This window comes from Morchella sextelata (assembly GCF_020137385.1).
Source record: "Morchella sextelata strain SCLS chromosome Unknown scls_13, whole genome shotgun sequence".
Taxonomy (NCBI): domain Eukaryota; kingdom Fungi; phylum Ascomycota; class Pezizomycetes; order Pezizales; family Morchellaceae; genus Morchella; species Morchella sextelata.
In genome coordinates, this window is record NW_025408628.1 from 162,847 (window position 1) to 179,858 (window position 17,012).

The 17,012-nt window shown below is 44.2% G+C and overlaps 4 protein-coding genes across 4 annotated transcripts; 1 reads left to right on the forward strand and 3 right to left on the reverse strand.

Moving 5' to 3' along the window:
* Window positions 1-1,476: 1,476 nt before the first annotated feature.
* On the forward strand, window positions 1,477-2,547 carry H6S33_002410 (uncharacterized protein; the record flags this gene model as incomplete). Its single annotated transcript, XM_044834153.1, has 4 exons — window positions 1,477-1,575; window positions 1,656-1,820; window positions 1,884-1,909; window positions 1,989-2,547. The coding sequence occupies 4 exons, from the start codon at window positions 1,477-1,479 to the stop codon at window positions 2,545-2,547; spliced, it is 849 nt and encodes a 282-aa protein (XP_044692571.1).
* Window positions 2,548-3,831: 1,284 nt separating this feature from the next.
* Window positions 3,832-4,240, reverse strand: H6S33_002411 (uncharacterized protein; the record flags this gene model as incomplete). The annotated part of the gene is made up of 4 exons (XM_044834164.1): window positions 3,832-3,853; window positions 3,945-3,983; window positions 4,040-4,117; window positions 4,176-4,240. 4 exons carry the CDS (start codon window positions 4,238-4,240, stop codon window positions 3,832-3,834), a joined length of 204 nt encoding a protein of 67 aa, XP_044692572.1.
* A 708-nt stretch (window positions 4,241-4,948) lies between these two features.
* H6S33_002412 (uncharacterized protein) lies at window positions 4,949-5,945 on the reverse strand (the record flags this gene model as incomplete). Its single annotated transcript, XM_044834175.1, has 4 exons — window positions 4,949-5,115; window positions 5,220-5,578; window positions 5,644-5,826; window positions 5,887-5,945. 4 exons carry the CDS (start codon window positions 5,943-5,945, stop codon window positions 4,949-4,951), a joined length of 768 nt encoding a protein of 255 aa, XP_044692573.1.
* Window positions 5,946-12,917: 6,972 nt separating this feature from the next.
* On the reverse strand, window positions 12,918-14,696 carry H6S33_002413 (uncharacterized protein; the record flags this gene model as incomplete). The annotated part of the gene is made up of 8 exons (XM_044834186.1): window positions 12,918-12,950; window positions 13,014-13,041; window positions 13,127-13,398; window positions 13,472-13,791; window positions 13,852-14,080; window positions 14,134-14,393; window positions 14,454-14,526; window positions 14,685-14,696. 8 exons carry the CDS (start codon window positions 14,694-14,696, stop codon window positions 12,918-12,920), a joined length of 1,227 nt encoding a protein of 408 aa, XP_044692574.1.
* Window positions 14,697-17,012: the final 2,316 nt, after the last annotated feature.

Genomic DNA, 17,012 nt, shown 5'->3' on the forward strand with positions numbered 1-17,012 from the left:
CACGGAAGGCCAGTAGAAATTGCATATGAGTGGGTCGCATTCTCGGGTATGTACTAAATACATATACCTGCTGTGATTAGGGCATGCAAATGGGCGCCTGTGCATTCTGCTCCGCTTTATTTGGACCTACCTACGACATCCATGGGCTATATGTATTGAGTGTTGGAGACGTGAAACTTGAGCCGCAAGTTCCGATACCTATGGATCCTTTCTTTGCTTTTTTTCCGTGAATGTTTCCGGCTGAAGGGTGTTCTTAGGATACCTAATACAGACTTGCAGCTGTGTAGCTACTAATTATGCTATTAATCTTGTTACTATTACGCTCGATGGGGTTAGTCGAGAGAATAATATTCAGACATTATTAACACTAGATCTAGTTGTTCACTCAGTGCAGGGCCCTAGAATGAGCCGATTGCGCCAAAGATGGAATTGGAGGCGCACGAGAAAAACCAACGACCAAGTGTTTGGAGTTTCTACCCAACTCTAAATTTCTGCCGCCCCGGGAGCTTGTCGTCTGGATTCCTCGACCCATGCCCATGTTGGAGGGCTCAGCCCCAAACCCAGTGCCAGTGTCGGGGTTGTATGTATTGTACCTACATAGGACTTTATACTCTTCACAGACTATACTCTAGAGTTCTGTAAAATCCAACATTTGCGAATAGCCCGTCAAATGGGCTTTTGCAGGTCGTATCGCATAAGGATTCTATCCTCGTTGGGACCGCGTTACTTTAGCTAGGCAGGGAAGTAGTACCACAGGGCCTTGTCCAATTAGGCCAACTGCACAATCGATCGACAGCCTCGAAAGAAAGCGGGGGCGCAAATCTTCTAGGAATACCAGAACCATTTAGACTCAACGATACCTTTAAAGCTTCCTTCCAATAATTTGTTATCCTTCCTGAAACTTCCCCCGATCACGACTCTGCTTCAGTTCACCCCCTATCCCATTCGACCCGACACATAGTTCTCACGGGAAGGCTTCGGCCTATCGAGTTATCTTATTCTCTTCAGCATAAAGTCCAGGATCTTCCAGGAACGCCAGGTACCAACCCTGCACCCACAAAAGATCCCAGATCCAGTCCGTAAGAGAGAATCGCTCGCGCGACGTTGACTCCGCCTCACAGCCTTACCTGCCAGTACTTTATCGTGACTTCAATATCTTCCGGCGGATATCTACCTGCTCGCCATCTGACAACGTCTGACGGCTCCTCAGCTCCCGGTCATTCACGTACTCTCCCTCTCTCCGCAGTCCCAGACCTACACCCATCAACATCCTTATTCAAACTCCCGGGAATTTCTTTAATCTATATCTAGCTCACCCACTCACGCGCCACGGTTTCGCGTCTACTTGGAGTGAACGGACATCTCCGTAGACAGATAAAAGCCTCCGCATCCCATCTCTAAGTGAAAGCAACTAGTTAGCGATATCCTGTCTAGTATCCCAATCTTTGATTCTTCAACGACATAGTCAAACGAGAAATGGCCTCCTTCTCTCAACAACCTTACTACAATCAACCTCCGACAATCTACCCCCCTACCCCAACACCAACCCACCAGACAGACGATTTCTCTCCTCTTGTAAGTATGAAACTCTCTTGAGCTAGTGGTATGAAAAGTCCACTCTCTGGTTCTATGCTAATCTTCGATTTCCTCTGTAGCAGGCCTTCCCTAGCTATCCACAGTTTGATTTTACCTATGAAGCTCCACCATCCCACCATCAAAATATACCAGGTTCAATTCGAGGGCATACACCGATTGATCACGACAGCCAACAGAGGGCAAGAAGTAGTAGTGAGGAGAAGGAATTGACTCCGGGGCAGAGGGTAAGCCATCACGCAGACGATTATACCAATCTTACAGAGAGCGAGATTCTGACACCTGAGCAGAGAAGGAAAGAACAGAACCGTGCAGCGTAAGGGCTCAAACCAAAGCTTCCAGTACAGATCTCAGTATTGGAATAACTTGATACCAGACATTAACTTGCGTCATAGTCAGCGAGCATTCCGGGAACGCAAGGAACGCCATGTTAAAGAGCTAGAACACAGGCTCAAGACTCTCGAACAGCACGCTTCGGAGACAGCTGCCCAGAACGACATCTTAAAACAGGAACTCCAAAAGACAAAGCTCGAGAACCGTTTACTACACGAGAACAATATGCGTGGACAATCTCCCCCTGAGTTACGAGATGTGGCAGCAATGAGTTTCAAGCCGACAGATCACACTCCAACCAACCCTCCACCGGCCTTTACCTCTCCAATATTCGGGGAACACCCTAACCAGGGACCAATACACCGGATATCAACGAGTCCCAAAACGGGCGAACGGCTCTTAGGAGCTGGTGCCGCCTGGGACCTCATCGTATGTCACCCTCTGTATGAACAAGGCCTCGTCGATATCGGCGACATCTCCGATCGACTAAAGGGGTTAGCACGATGTGATGGACAGGGCCCTGTATTCGAGGAGAGTGTAATTTTGGAGGCCATTCAGGCTTCATCAGGAAGCGGGCGCGACGAACTTTTGGTTGAGTCTCCTCCAGGATCACTCTACTAAATCTCTCCTTCCCAACCAAAGTTATAAAAAATACCAATAACATATCAAAAAAATATATATATATGAAAGAAAACAGATGGAAAATGGGTAACCTATCAGAAGTAACAATACGAGGTGGACGCGCGGACCTTGTCCGTGACCCCGCTTTAGCTTATTGACCTCCGAGGGTCCTAAGGTTGCCCAGCGGCTAATGTATTCTTCGCTGCGCCTCGTTGGACTGGGTTACTCTATCCGTTATTTGATTCCCTGCGTTCTTTGTGGAGTTTTTATGGGGGTTCATTTTTACTTTTACTTTACTCTTACTCTCTTACTCTTTACTTTTTATCTTCTTCCTCTTCTTTGCCTTGGATCTTCGTCATTATCTTGTTCGTTATCATCATTTTCTTTCGATCGATCCTGATCAGTTAGTTTTTCCTCTCGGAGGTAACCTTAACCGAAGCGATGGATGACACTCTTTTTCCGAACCTCTATTCACTTGGTGAATCAGTTTTGATCAGTTTTGAGAGTTTTGAGGTGCCGCGTTAGAAATTCCATAACCATGTGCATATTTTTTTTATCTTCTACTGAGTACTTCTAGCTATCTTTAACTACCGAGATCTCGAGAGTGTCCGTAGTAGCAAATCATATATATATATATCCTGTTTTCGAGTAACGTAAACGTATTGGCACTTGTATTCCTTGGTTTTCTGATTGAGACTGTTTTATTATCGCATGTCCTGATATCTCTATCTTTCGTCTGTTCTTTCCCAAGATCTATTGTGTGTTTCCAGCTTGGCACTCCCGCACGCGTGTGTATCCGTCAGAACAAGCACCATGGCGGGAGAGCCGCGAGACTCTTTTTCATTGGCCCGAATATCCACAGGTTTTTGAGCCCTGCAGGCACACGGATTTGGGCGTCGCGGTATGTGCACACGGGAACGACGAGAAGGATGGTTCCACCACTTTATTTTTCTGTGAGGCGAGTCAGTGATAATACCGTAGAGTACCTAGGCGCCCGATGTATGTAATACCTATTGGGGATCAACGGTAATAACACAATTCAATTTCGCCTGTTTGTGCCAGTTACGATATTCCGATGTTTCCACACCGGCTCCCTAATGTTTGGTTTTACTTTCGGTGCCGGTGGTGGCGATCAAACTTTAGGTAGGGGATGCCAACGATCCGGGTATATGGGTCGAAGTTCCAAGCTGTGCCTTTAATAATATTTGGATGGGGTTTCTCTGGAAGATCTTTCGACGCCCACAGAACCCCCACTATGAAACTCGGCTCACCTGGGATTAACGCCTATAGCTTGACTTTTGTGCTACTTGAACTCGAAAATCCTCGTAGAAAACACACCCGACATATTAACCTCAGAGAGGCGGTGCACATAAAAGCACAAAGTAATGAAATCTTACCTTCCTCTCTTTTCAGCAATTTTTTGCTGGCCTGTGGATCTAACTAGGATGGTCCCACAAACGTCCGGGAAAGACGAGTGAAACCAGCGGATCACCCTCCGTAGCCAGTTTCAAAATGCTTATGCCTTATAAAAACCGTGTGGGTTTCATCATCGTGATCATGTCTATGACTACTGAACAAATTAACCATCAAAAAATAAGCCCCGCAGAGTTAACATATTCAGAATCTACCTGTATAGTACAATAGACACCGGGTCTAAGCCGAATTGAATCCAGGTAACCAAATGAAGACCCATGGATAGAAAGCGATAGATATTATACTTTGTCATGTGAGAGGAAAATCGCAAGTTCACAGTGGGCGGGGAGCACACTGTAGAACCAAGACGGCCGATTCACTTTCTCTTGTATGACATAATTCTCCTGTATGACAACTAAATAGAAAAACCGTTGCCCTGGGAGCCGGTGGTATGTAACTGTACTAGATTCTGCAGAGATTACGGTGGTCGAGTTTTTAGCTGCTATATAGTTGAACTTTTAGTCCCAGACGGCAACATAACCATTAGATGAAAGCTATAAGAGTGATACGGTGGTGACCTGAATACTTCTGAGTCCTCAGATTAGTCTATCATCAATATTGTGTTGGTATTCTGGGGTGACAAAAGTTCTCGTGATTTTCGCATAGCAACCAGCAGAAATTGTCTAAAAGACTAATCCACAAAGTCGGCAATCGGGATTCATACCTAGGAGGTATGTTCTATCCATCTTCCCCTCTCTAATCATATTAATATTTTCTTTATATCTTTTGTGGTCGTGGAGTTATAGTCGTTTCATGACCCATCCTCGTACAAAATCACGAGAACTTTTGTCACCCAATAATATATTATAATTTTGCAGCTAGCTAAGTTGAAAGGGAGGGGGGAGAAAAGTAGCTATAGAATATAATCGTACACAGTTATTTGTTTGGCGGTAAAAACTCGATAGCATCTGCCCGAAACAAAAGTCCATTAATCCCAATCGTCGTCATCGTCGTCATCAACTCGAGATCCTCGGTTGCTTGTTTTTATTCCAGTTTTGTGGGCGTTGCCATCGTAATCGTCATCTTCTGTCTTCTTTCGTAGACGCTGATCATTTTGTTTGATAGCCTCTACAGAGACAAGCAGCTTCTCGATATCTATACTAGTATTAGCACTATACTCCTTATTGCTCGCTATAGTAAACCAGTAAGGAAAGGAAAATAAATGAACGCAAGCGATAACCTGAGGAGGGAGGAAGAACCTTCGAGCCTCGTGCTTGTACCTCCTAGCTCGGCGAGTGTTACAATCTGTTTAACGATATCCTCATTCTTATAAACCAAGATTGTCGGACAATTTCTTTCGGGATATCCCTCAATGCACATATCCCCTCTGATTTGACAAAACTTGACATCTCCAAACTTCTCCGCTGCTCGCCGCCACAGCTCAGCCAATAGCCGCGATTCCATATTCGAAGAATTCCCAGAAGACAAGAAGACAAGAACTGTAGTATCTTTTGAGGACGCCGTGACATCTCGAGCGTAATCAGGCTTCTGTATCGGGTATACACGGCCATGAACAGACTTTTGCGAGATTGTTGAGAGCTCAGCTAGACGTCTCTGTCTAAAAGTATTGATTATGAGTATATATTTCTCGAATCAAACAACCTCTTTGGGGCTCCGCTATACCTGTAGATGGCTAAAAACTCCTCGTCCTCCTCATCCTCAAGCTCATCTAGTTCATCCAAGTCCTTTCCCTCGAGCCTGTTTTCATGAGCCAATCTTCGTCCCTCAAGAATAGCCTCCTCGATCATAGGAGTCGGGGAAGGCGGCTTCTCGGGAATGACCCCATGTTTCCGAAGGATGTCGTTCCTGAGATAGGAGGTGTCTATTAGCTGTATGTACATATAGTTTTGAGAGTAGAGGCTATACCATTCAGTGTCTGCGTTTGGATCGTCTATTGGAACATTTACTGGCATATTCATGTCCATCTTGATATATCGGCGCTCCTATAAGCTGGTTACGGCAATTGTCGGACTTGTGAGGTTGCTGTTCGTTGGTGTTGTGTTTTTGGTGGGGTAAACTTTAGCTTAAGGAGAGGTTTAGTGGGGCTTAGAGCCGCGTCACAGGCCAACGTCGCCTCTTGGTCCCTCTTAGTCACTCTTAGTCACAGGCAAAACATACGTTAAAGGTACATACATGTCGTTGACATACATGTATGTACTCTACGTATAACCCGGCCATCTCGGAATATATATACCTACATGTATCTTTTGCAAAGAAGATTCTAATAAGCCTTGTATGAGAGCTCGAAATAGATCATTGATTTCTTGGCAAACGATGAATTAGTAACCCTAACCCAAGTCTTACCTAGCTAGCAACTACATAATTCAGGATATTCGATCTAGCCTTACTTACACGCGGAAATCAGCCCCAAGTACTACCTCCTTCAAACACCCACAGTAATTAAGCAATCCATATATTATATGAAGCTACGTACTTATACACAAGATTATATATCTACTAAGTAATACCTCTCTCTCGAATTGACTAGATCTTGCGTTAATTTATCTAGAGTCATCTTACAAACTACGTTGGTAGTTACATACAATATTGAACCTCCAACAACTTCAAAGTTCTACAAGGCTAATGCATACATGTATACTTGCACTTTGTACGTAAAATATAAGAAGTATTTACATGTGGTTACATATTGGTCATGGCCGCTCCTCGACCCCGAGCTGCAGGTGAGCAGGCTTTTTAAATTCTTACTCCAATTCAAATGGTATTGGATTATCATTGAATTTTACTTATATACATATATTTATCACCTAATTTGTACATTCTATCATCTATTCTGGACTCAATTCTGGGTGGTTCTTCGTTCAGAAAATACCGGTACCTAAAGTCGACACATAATCTATCCGTACTATTACCAAAGCCTCGAGGGTTTGGGGTGAGGTACGGTTGCGTATGGTGAGGTACAAAATACAATCATGCGATAAATGCCCTCGACTTCAGTTTAATTGAGCTTGATCCGTAAGATGTTGCTCCCAAGGTTTCCACGGGAGATCCGGTAATTCACCCCTATCTTGCATCAGCAAGATTCGTTGTCTACCTTAATATTAAGTACATATATATATACCCGTATCACACACAATCGAGGATTCCTTGATCGAAGTATGTACATTCTTACATCATTCCGCGGGCTAGACCAACTGCATGTCGAAAGGCCTCTCCCCACACCCCTTCATCTTGAGAAGGGACTAACCGGATATTTGGTCCAACAAAGGTCATTTTGATTGACTGTGTCATAGCTACGCGGTAGTACCATGGCCAGTTCTCGATTCTTGAAAGAAGATTCAGCTGGCACAAGGTAATATTACAGCAAACACTTGAACCCTATCAACGGGACTTCTACCCACGACAATAGATTTTACTAAATATTTTATTCGCGTGCGAAAAGTTTTATAGCTATACATACATATCTTTTAAGCTCATGAAAGTACCACTAGGTCCTCTCTGGCACATGGCCATGGATCATGGTGGGTATACTATAACGAGCACTATGGTTAACGTTAGCTATAGTACATCTTAGCAACCTGATACTCTCCATGTTATAAGCTGGCCTTTTGGTAACGAAGAGGAATTAACGATATTTTTTCTAGCAACTAGCTAAAATTAAAGTCATGAAAGTAACGGAAACAGGGATTATTTGTATGAGAGAACGGCGCCACTCCATACAAATTATCCTTGCCCTGAGCAACTGCATTTTCTGGTTCTTATGCTGGTAAGCGTGTACAGTAATTTTCCTGATCTGACGCTGTACTATAAATCTATATGGCGTAAATGTTGCCCGCTGACAGCTGACGTACCAGCAAAAGTGCTTATTAGAGATTAGTGAACTTCTTTGACACTTGACTACGTACGTACGTGTACATACAGCCACTCAGCAAAAGTGTTCGTGATTTAGTTTTAATATCAGTGCGCAGTGTGGCGCACCCGTAATGTTGATGTTATTAAAGTTGAAATCCAAAACAACGAAAAATATATAATATAGTTCGTGACTATATATAAAAAAAGATAGGTCATTGATCTTATTCTTCATTGATTCCTGGCGCCATTGATCACTGGGAAAGTCTTCTCTTGGTTTTTTTTTTTGATGGTCCGCCACGGTTACCTATGGAGAAATGTCTCACTCCGAAATCGGAATCACGAACACTTTTGCAGAGTGGCTGTACTTATGCGTAGTAGTACTAGGGCGGAAGATACCAGATATTGTCCGGTATGTGCCATAATATAATCTCGTAAGGCATGATGTACTACATGTGCGTTCCACTTTTTGTCTCGGAATTTTAAGGATCATCTTTAATACATGCCATCATAGAGAAGGCTTGCTGATATATCCCCCTATATGTTGCAATATCATTGATAGCTAGCTATATAGGAGTACTTTCGTAATCTGCATAATATAATGTGCCCGCACAGGCCTAGGGTTCGAAAGGCTGCATGCGCAATGTTCCAAGAAACCTTAAAGCAGGATTCATATGATAATCTTCATGATCAATCACTCGGATTTATAGCTTAGCGCCTTTTACACGCACCCAAGTCCCAAATGTTACACATCTTTAATTTGCTGTATATAAGAGTGCTTGCATGCTTAGCGAGTCTGCATAATATCTAGATCTAACGAGATCTCATCGAAGGGAGAATCTGCCAGTAGCTTCGCCTAGAAGACAAAAGGTTCTAGTTAATTAAACTAAGACAATTTTATACTACCCTTAATGAGTTCCACATATGATGTCCTAACAATATGAAATTACACGTGCACTAGCTACGCTCGCGCGGTAACTATCCCGCTATTAGAAGCCAATAATATGACGATCTAGCCCGCATGAATGACATTAGTGCTGTCTTTGTGTGTTCATAGCGAGTAAATCTCCTAGCTATCAACCTATTTAGTTACTGTTAAACAAAAAAGAATTATTTAGTTACTACATAACTCCAATATACGAGTGACATTATATGATTGGTAATGATTAACACAACTACATAACATAGCATAGATAGTACCGCCAAAATACAAAACCGAGGAAGTGATTTGACATATTGGAAGATTTACGTTTAAAAATTCGTGGAGATATACGATCCCACCTCGACGATCGTCTAGGAATTTATTCCCGATAATCTTGCAATGCGGCGTCGATTCTTGCCTGAATATATATATTACCCCCCCCCCCCCCCCCGGCCCCACCCAAACCGGAACACCCTGCTCAGCGGAACAAATAATTCCAAGAAGGAATACATCGTCGTCGTAAGCTGTTATCTCGGGCGTGTTCCGGTGGAGAGGAAGGCGTCTATTCTTAGCAAACGTACTGTCTTGCAAAAACATTTATCCAAAACCGGGATACCTGAATTTTACGAGATGGCTCTCAGACTTCTTTCCTCTCCGTCTTTCAGAGCTATTTTCTCTGGCTACGTCCAAAAGTATTTGTGGGACTATATACGATAACATCCCAGATCCTGTCGTGCATCTACATAAGTAGATATAGCTCATGCCGATCCTAGTTAGCTATAGAGGTACATGTTAGCTACATCGGTATGTAAATTTGTGTGCACGAGTCCCTTCAGCCAACTTGATACCAACTCAGATGTACCTAAAGATATATATAATACACAGATGAGAGGTACGCCAGCTAGTCGACGTTCCTGGCTGGCGGTACGTACATACATGTACATACGCAGCATCGTCATAACGGGCATCTGAGACCTATGCATGGTTCACCCGAAGTCTGATGTGCTTATTTGGATAAAATTACAGGCCGCGTTTCGTTTGATCAATACATCGTTATCCCATGTGTTATAAATCCTTGGCGGAACAGGCCTGAAATCACGAGATGTCACTCGAAGGCCAAAAAGCAAGTGTTGTATGTACACATTTAGGTGACGCAAGTCTTAGGATGCCGTATTCATATCGTATTTTGCTTTCGCATGTGTTCTATCCGTGATCTAGAGCTTATGCATGCTTCTACCCATGGCTTTTCTATGCCGCCACGCCGTCCACTTACCGGAGGCTGGCTAGAGCAAGCCATGACTGTTCACTGTCTCACAGTTTTGAAGGCACATAACTCTATGTGCCCAATATGGAAAGAAATATTTTGGCATGCTTGATATCTTTCCATACTCATACTTCAAGCAAAGCGATATAATAGTTCGTTTTAATCTCGGTAACGAATCATATTACTGTTGTATGGGATATGTAATGCATGCAATGATCAACACCCCTATAGAATTCGTCCACTTTCAACAAATCAATAAACATTCTCTTATTTTAACATTATAAGTACTAAAGTTGATCTGTGAAAAGCTAAACACGGAGAACCAGTATTTTGAGGTATTTGGTTTATCACTCAATGTTTGGCCTGCCCTACCTCTCTTGATTGGGTAATCGAATACTTTACAGAAGTCTAGAACTAACAAGTAGCTGAGCACCTCAGCCTCGCCCCATACAAAATATTGTTTCAATGTTTTGATTCCACCGTGTCTGTGCGTATGTTTTCTTTTACGGGATCTACAAAACCAACTTCCAAATCAAAATAATAGAGTGCGTCTTTCAACCTTATGTGCATCTAGATATGATTGGCGGCAAGCTTGATACCCCACTATTTCCTCAGGTTTACAATAGGCTCCGGACCCTTTACCATCGCGTGTAACACTGATAGTGTAATGCGAGGGGCACTTACTATTTCCCATAGAGTTCCTAAAAGAATCCAACCCCTCTCTTTAACTCCGTTGTCCGGTCTTTGCCAAAAGCAAAGGTATTCGATGCACCTTTGAACTCACGATATGAGTGGAGTTACATATGTTGAGCTCTCCTCCTCTCCATCTATCCGACTGACTTGACACCCTCCCCCCTCTCCCCTAGGCTCTTTCGAGCACGTGCAGCCACCCTAAATATCGGGTGATAGCGCCTGATAAAGGTTAGAATCGGGGTATGTGCTTTTCGAGCACCGATGGCTCACGCATCCAGCTCATCATATGCCATCCATCTCTCGCATAGCAGCATGAGCTACTGACGGTCAAGATCTCGGAATAACCAGATGCGATCGACAGAGGGAAAGCTACGGTTTAGGTGATTCACATTGGAAGGTTGAAAAACAGCGCACTGACAGCCTACGACTGTTGGGAAAGCCAGGTTGCAGGTCGCGCGGTCATCTAGCCTGACTTGAACTGACTGAGGGTTTATACTCGACAAATCGGTAAAATTAAAGGAGGCTAACAATCGGTTTCAATGCTGCACGCAGAGGGAGGGGCGAGGACGAGGGAGACAGATTTTCAAATCGAGATTAGGTAAAGTACCAGACATACAAAGTGTAGATTGAATCTCGTGTCGATGATTCACCTGAGCAGCTGGTTCATCAGAACTTCAACACAACGACGTGGAAGCCTCATGTACCACCCACGTGTTCAAGAGTATCCTACATCCCAGAGGTGGGTAGATCTTAGAATGGCATGGCATGGGCATAGGTCAATCGTCAATCAATGCATTGCTTAATCAATAGATCGCTGAGTAAACACATTATCTTTAGATAATTGTACGCAGGGAAGAGGATTGCTTTGAATTGGAATATTATTGAGAAATCCATCGGCATTCAATTTTTAAAAGATAACTCTCCTATCTCGATCACTAGCACTACCAACAGCGACAGAGCTACTTTGCTAACACCCCTTCCCTCCCTCTCAAATCTTGTTTCAAGACTTGATTAGGCACCACCCAATCACCCCACCAAACTAGCCCAGCACATTATCGATCCGAACAAGCACGAAAAGAGAGACTGATAGGAAACATTTAAAAAAAAAAAGCCACCCCGGAAGCCGCCCTTTCACAGTGTATCCTACGACTCAGGCCATGAACCTAGTAAACTTCGTTCTTCCTCCATTCCCCTCCATTCCTCGGTCAAAATGCCGAAAAAAAGGACACCGTCCAGTCACCTCCGTATCAACCCCACACCAGCCACTCACCAGAGATATTGAAAAAAAAACAAGCAAAAGTAAACTAAGACAAAGAAGACAGAAAGAAACCCGAAGAACACAAGCATACAGATAAATCCCAACAATTAGGGATAGCAAACAAAGTGGCAGAACAAAAAACAAAAAACCCAATTCTGCCTGACTACGTGAAGAAGAGCCAGGAAGAACAAAAGAAAAATCAAGCTATCCAATTTAAAACCCCCTTTTGTGTGTATTCGAGTGTGTGTGTGCGTGGAAAGAAAAAGATAGCCGAGATAAAACTGCCAACACGATCCCCCTTCTCCCTTGGCCAGCCGTCCGGTCGAGCCGTCCAAGTAAAGCAATAACAAGACAGGAGATTCAGGTGGAGAACTTTCTCCCTTGCCGCCCAACCACTACCCCTCCAAATAGATAAGCCTACCCATTACATTCTTGCTGACCAATTCTCATCGTAAAAACCCAGCTTATACCGACTGGAAGGCGATGTTGGTGAAGAATAATGCCGATTCCAAGACAAAATTGAAAACCCGTAATATGCCCCATCAAACCGCGCAGTTCTATGATTGAGTGAAATTCGAAAGACGCAGTGGTGATGACATTAAGAACGAGTTGAGGTTGTCGGTTTCGGTGTCGGTTGTGGTTTGAGTTTGTCTCACGAAACAAGACGAAATATTCAACCAAGACTTCCAAGGAGAGGGAACTGAAAACAGAGAGGAAATAAAACACGATAAGGGAAAAATGCGTAAAGGAAATATAAGAAATCAATGCCCCACGAACGAGAATATCGTGAAAGAACTTTCCATAGAGCGCACACACACACGGAATTGACTGCAAACCCATTAACAAAAGAAAAAAGAAACAATTTATGCTCGCGAAAAAAAGGTTGAATGTTTAAACGCGATGATTCTTGTAACGGGCGAAATTTTGGCGACCAAAGCGAACTAAAGTTTCACTCAATACCACTGCTGGGCACCAGAGCCACCGGGCTGGTCGTCTCGCTTATTAACACGATAGCCGCCAGGAGCAGCAAAGCCGTTGTTGGTAGTTACCTGGGCGCCCTTTGATGCAGAACGAAGCCTATACATCTGTCAGCAAGGTTCAAAAAAAAAAAAAAAAAAAGAAAGAAAGGAGGTTCTAGAAAAAGAAATTCTTCCTGACTCACATCCTATCAGATCCACTCAATCCACGGGTGGTATCCATTGTGCCAGGTGTATCAACGCCCATGGCACCAGTTCTGTCGACAACCTTTCTCCTGGTGCTACTAACAACGCCCGCAGGCTTGGCAGAGGCTTGAGCAGGTGGGTGACCAGCAGTAGCAGCGTTGGTGCGTGTAGCGCGCTGTTTGGTCAAATCCTTATCATCCATCTCCTCCTGCTGGGGAGCTTGCTGTCCACCGCCGGCTGCTTGGGCAATAGCTTGGGCATTCTTTTGCTGCTGGAACCCCACACATAAATTAACTCCCGTCATAATGATATACACATACAAGATTGTAGATGATGATGCTTACGTATTTGTAGACAGTCCAGTCAAAGACATAGTCGTATTGGAAACCTTCCCTGACAAACAAATCCCTGAAGATCTTACGAAGATAAGAGTAATCGGGCTTGTCATCAAACCTGAGGGATCTGGTGTAGTTGAGGTAGATAGCAAACTCGTTGGGGAATCCACGGCAGAGAACCTCAGTGGGAGTGGTCATTTTCTTCTCCATTATACGATCATACTTCTGCTTTTTGGTAGCAGCCTTCAATCCCTGCCAAGGGAGTGATCCACGACAGAAATAGAGCATGACATATCCAAGGGACTCCATGTCATCACGACGAGATTGCTCTAAGACATATTAGTTAATTTTTCTTTTCTTTTATGATGCATCTCAAGGATTGTACATACCAACTCCCAAATGTGTGTTGATGGACGCGTATCTTGCAGTTCCAGTCAAGTTCTTGTTTTCTCTGTAAGGGATATGAAAATGGGTCTTAGGATCACGATATTTCTTTGCAAGACCAAAATCAATAACATTAACCTGATTCCCACGCTTCCCAATTCCCATGAGGAAGTTGTCGGGTTTGATATCACGGTGAATGAATGACTTGGCATGAATGTACTCGATACGTGAGATCTAATCATGGGTGTTAGTAAATGTTTCATCGAACGTAAATATGTTATACATACCAACTGATCAGCAAGGAGCAAAACTGTCTTGAGCGAGAACTTGCGGTTGCAGAAGTTGAACAAATCCTCTAAACTGGGACCAAGAAGATCAAGGACCATGGCATTGTAGTCACACTCTGTTCCAAACCAGCGTACGAAGGGAATTCCGACACCACCGGCAAGTGATTTGTATACCCTAGCCTCATATTCTAGCTGTGGGTGCTTAGCCTTGACTGATTCGAGCTTGATGGCGATCTCCTCGCCAGAAATGATGTTGGTTCCTATTAATACAGCCATGTTAGTTCAGTACTTGAAGGGTCCGTCCATAGGTATCTACTAACCAAGGTAAATGTCACCGAAACTTCCGCTACCAATCTTTCTTCCGATGCGGTACTTGTTTCCGACCCGTAAATCCTGTGAGGGTTTAAAAATGTCAGCCTTGCGAGTTTTTAAGGCTGAGGACATACACTGCCCCTTGTTTCTTGGGAAGACCCCAAAGAAAGCTGGGGCAAATTTTCGTCCAAGGGAAAAGAAAGAAAAAGGGAAAGAAGCTCGGGAAGTAGAAAACATACCATGGTCGCCATCTTTGAATGATTTTACTTGCTATCTCTATGTAATTGTTTTGTGGCACTCAGGTTGTCCTGAAGGTTGATGAATGTTAGAGTCGTTGACAGCACAAACGAACAGTAATATGAGGATAGAGGGAAGGGACACAAGAAAAGGAGGAAGGAGGAAGAGGAACAGTAGGAGGAGGAGGAGGAGGAGGAGGAGGAGGAGGAGGGGGTATGCACTGAGTTGTTTCTATGAAGGCCTGATGTTGGGCAGCCTTGTTGCAGTTGAAGTCTGATGGACGGGTGGGTGTTAGTCAGTAAATGGAACCTCTCCTCAGCCTTCGGTGCACACTTCGGTACACTAGTCGCCTCCTTTCTCCGCAGCCTAGCCAAGACAAGGGTACTCTAGAGACACCAGAATAATTGCGAGACAACCACCGAAAAGGGACAACAACGGAAGGTACTGGGGGTTTGAAGTTGGGAGAAGAGGGTCGAACATACCAGCTGCTGATGATTTTCTGATCGATTTTCGGTGGCAAGTTTCTGAGAAGAAACCCGATGTAAGCAATAAAATTGTCGGCTCGGATGGCGCGGCTGTGGGATGCGAAAGGATTTGAAGGAGGGATTTTTTTGAAAGTTTCTCTGGAGTGAAGGAGTAGACAAGGTGTTGGGGGGAGGTATGTGAGGAGGGGGTAGATGGAGAGGGACAGAGAGACAGGAGCCCGGAAGCAACTTGCAGTGTAGTAGGGTAGGCGGGGTTCTTCGTCTCAAAGTCAGGTGGTGGTGGTGAAAAGAGAGGAGTAAAGAGAGGGTTAGTCGGATGCTTAGTGCCTGATGGCTAACGTGCGAAGGGCTGGGACGAAGAAGGGAGAGCGGGCAGCGTGTTTGACCTTTCACAGATATTTTTGGTGCAAGAATTAGATCGATCCGGACTAGCTTAGGCGCTTTCGGACTAGGCCAGGCTGGCGGAATGGTGGACTCAATGCCAACGACCAGAGGCAGCTGCAGAAATTGAACTGGTTTCAGCGCAATTCAATAATAATTGGCATCACTAGAAATTCAATCTCCTGCTTTCGTGCCTACAAATAACTTACTAGTTACTAAAATTAACTAATTAATTTTCTCTCTGCTTCTCACGCCCTGAGTACTGAATTCAATATCAAGAATGAAAACGAAAAGTGTGTGCATTCATAACCAGCTTCGTCTATCCTCAGTTCCTCCCTCTTCCTCTCCCCTACAGAACAGCTCACCTCGCATCCAACCAACCGCTACGTATCCACGCCCCTCCATTCAGAGAAAGCGAAACCCCATGAAACCGCATAAAATCCGAACAGCGAAACGGAGAATGGGGGTTGGATGATATGAGAATCCTCCCTGCGTACACTATCAATCCCATCGGCCTCTTTCTTCGGGGAAAGAAGAGTGCTTGTGTGCTCCGGAGAAAAGCAAATGCTTGGAGCACTTTTCCCGTCAACTTCAATTTCAACACCGACCCGGTGATCCGAACTTTGGAAACATATGCTATATTTACCGTACGGTACAGGATATTGACTCTCATCAGACTATGGAAGCTCGGTAAAGCTACATAGCGCTTTTGCACATAGCTCATCACGAGACGCGTTTTTTTATGGATACGGGCTATCTAATGCTCGTATTTACAGGTTGTCACTGCAATCTCAGCTATTAGGAAAAGACCGGTGAGATTTCGACAACTCCAAGGGATATACTTGCTGGATCTGAGATTGGCCTATGTTCAGACAGCTATAGTGGGCTTCATCAAAAGCTCCTCGCCTCGGGCTTCGCATCGCACACACCCTGTACTACAGTAAAACCACACCCTGATATCCATGCCTGTTTTATTCTAGCCTGGGGACCCAGGAGATCAAAATAACTTCTTCAATGCGGGATGACCCGTACCCCCAGTTTATCGTTCTGGCATCATCGAGGATTTTCAGCCTCAATCATATCAAAAGAATCTCATGCCACTCTGAACTCTGTTCAGCCCCATTGAAAACAATAGTACTACTACTACTATTGCATGTACTACTACATGCAATACCTACTTCTACTACAACTACTACTACATACATACGAGCTCGATATGACTCTTTGGCGGCTCCTTTTTCTCACAACGAAATACCCCTCATATCCAGGCAATGTTTTCACCTCAGCCGACCACTCACAGCACGGTGAACGAGGCTAGAAAAAGTAAATAAAAAAAAAACAAGTCAGATATTATGTTGGTCTTTCTTGTCGCACGCCTTCCGCATGATTCGGTGACGCCTCTCTCTCTCTCTCGGTCTCCGGCTTCTGCGGGTGCGCACAGTATGTACATTGCAGGTACAACCA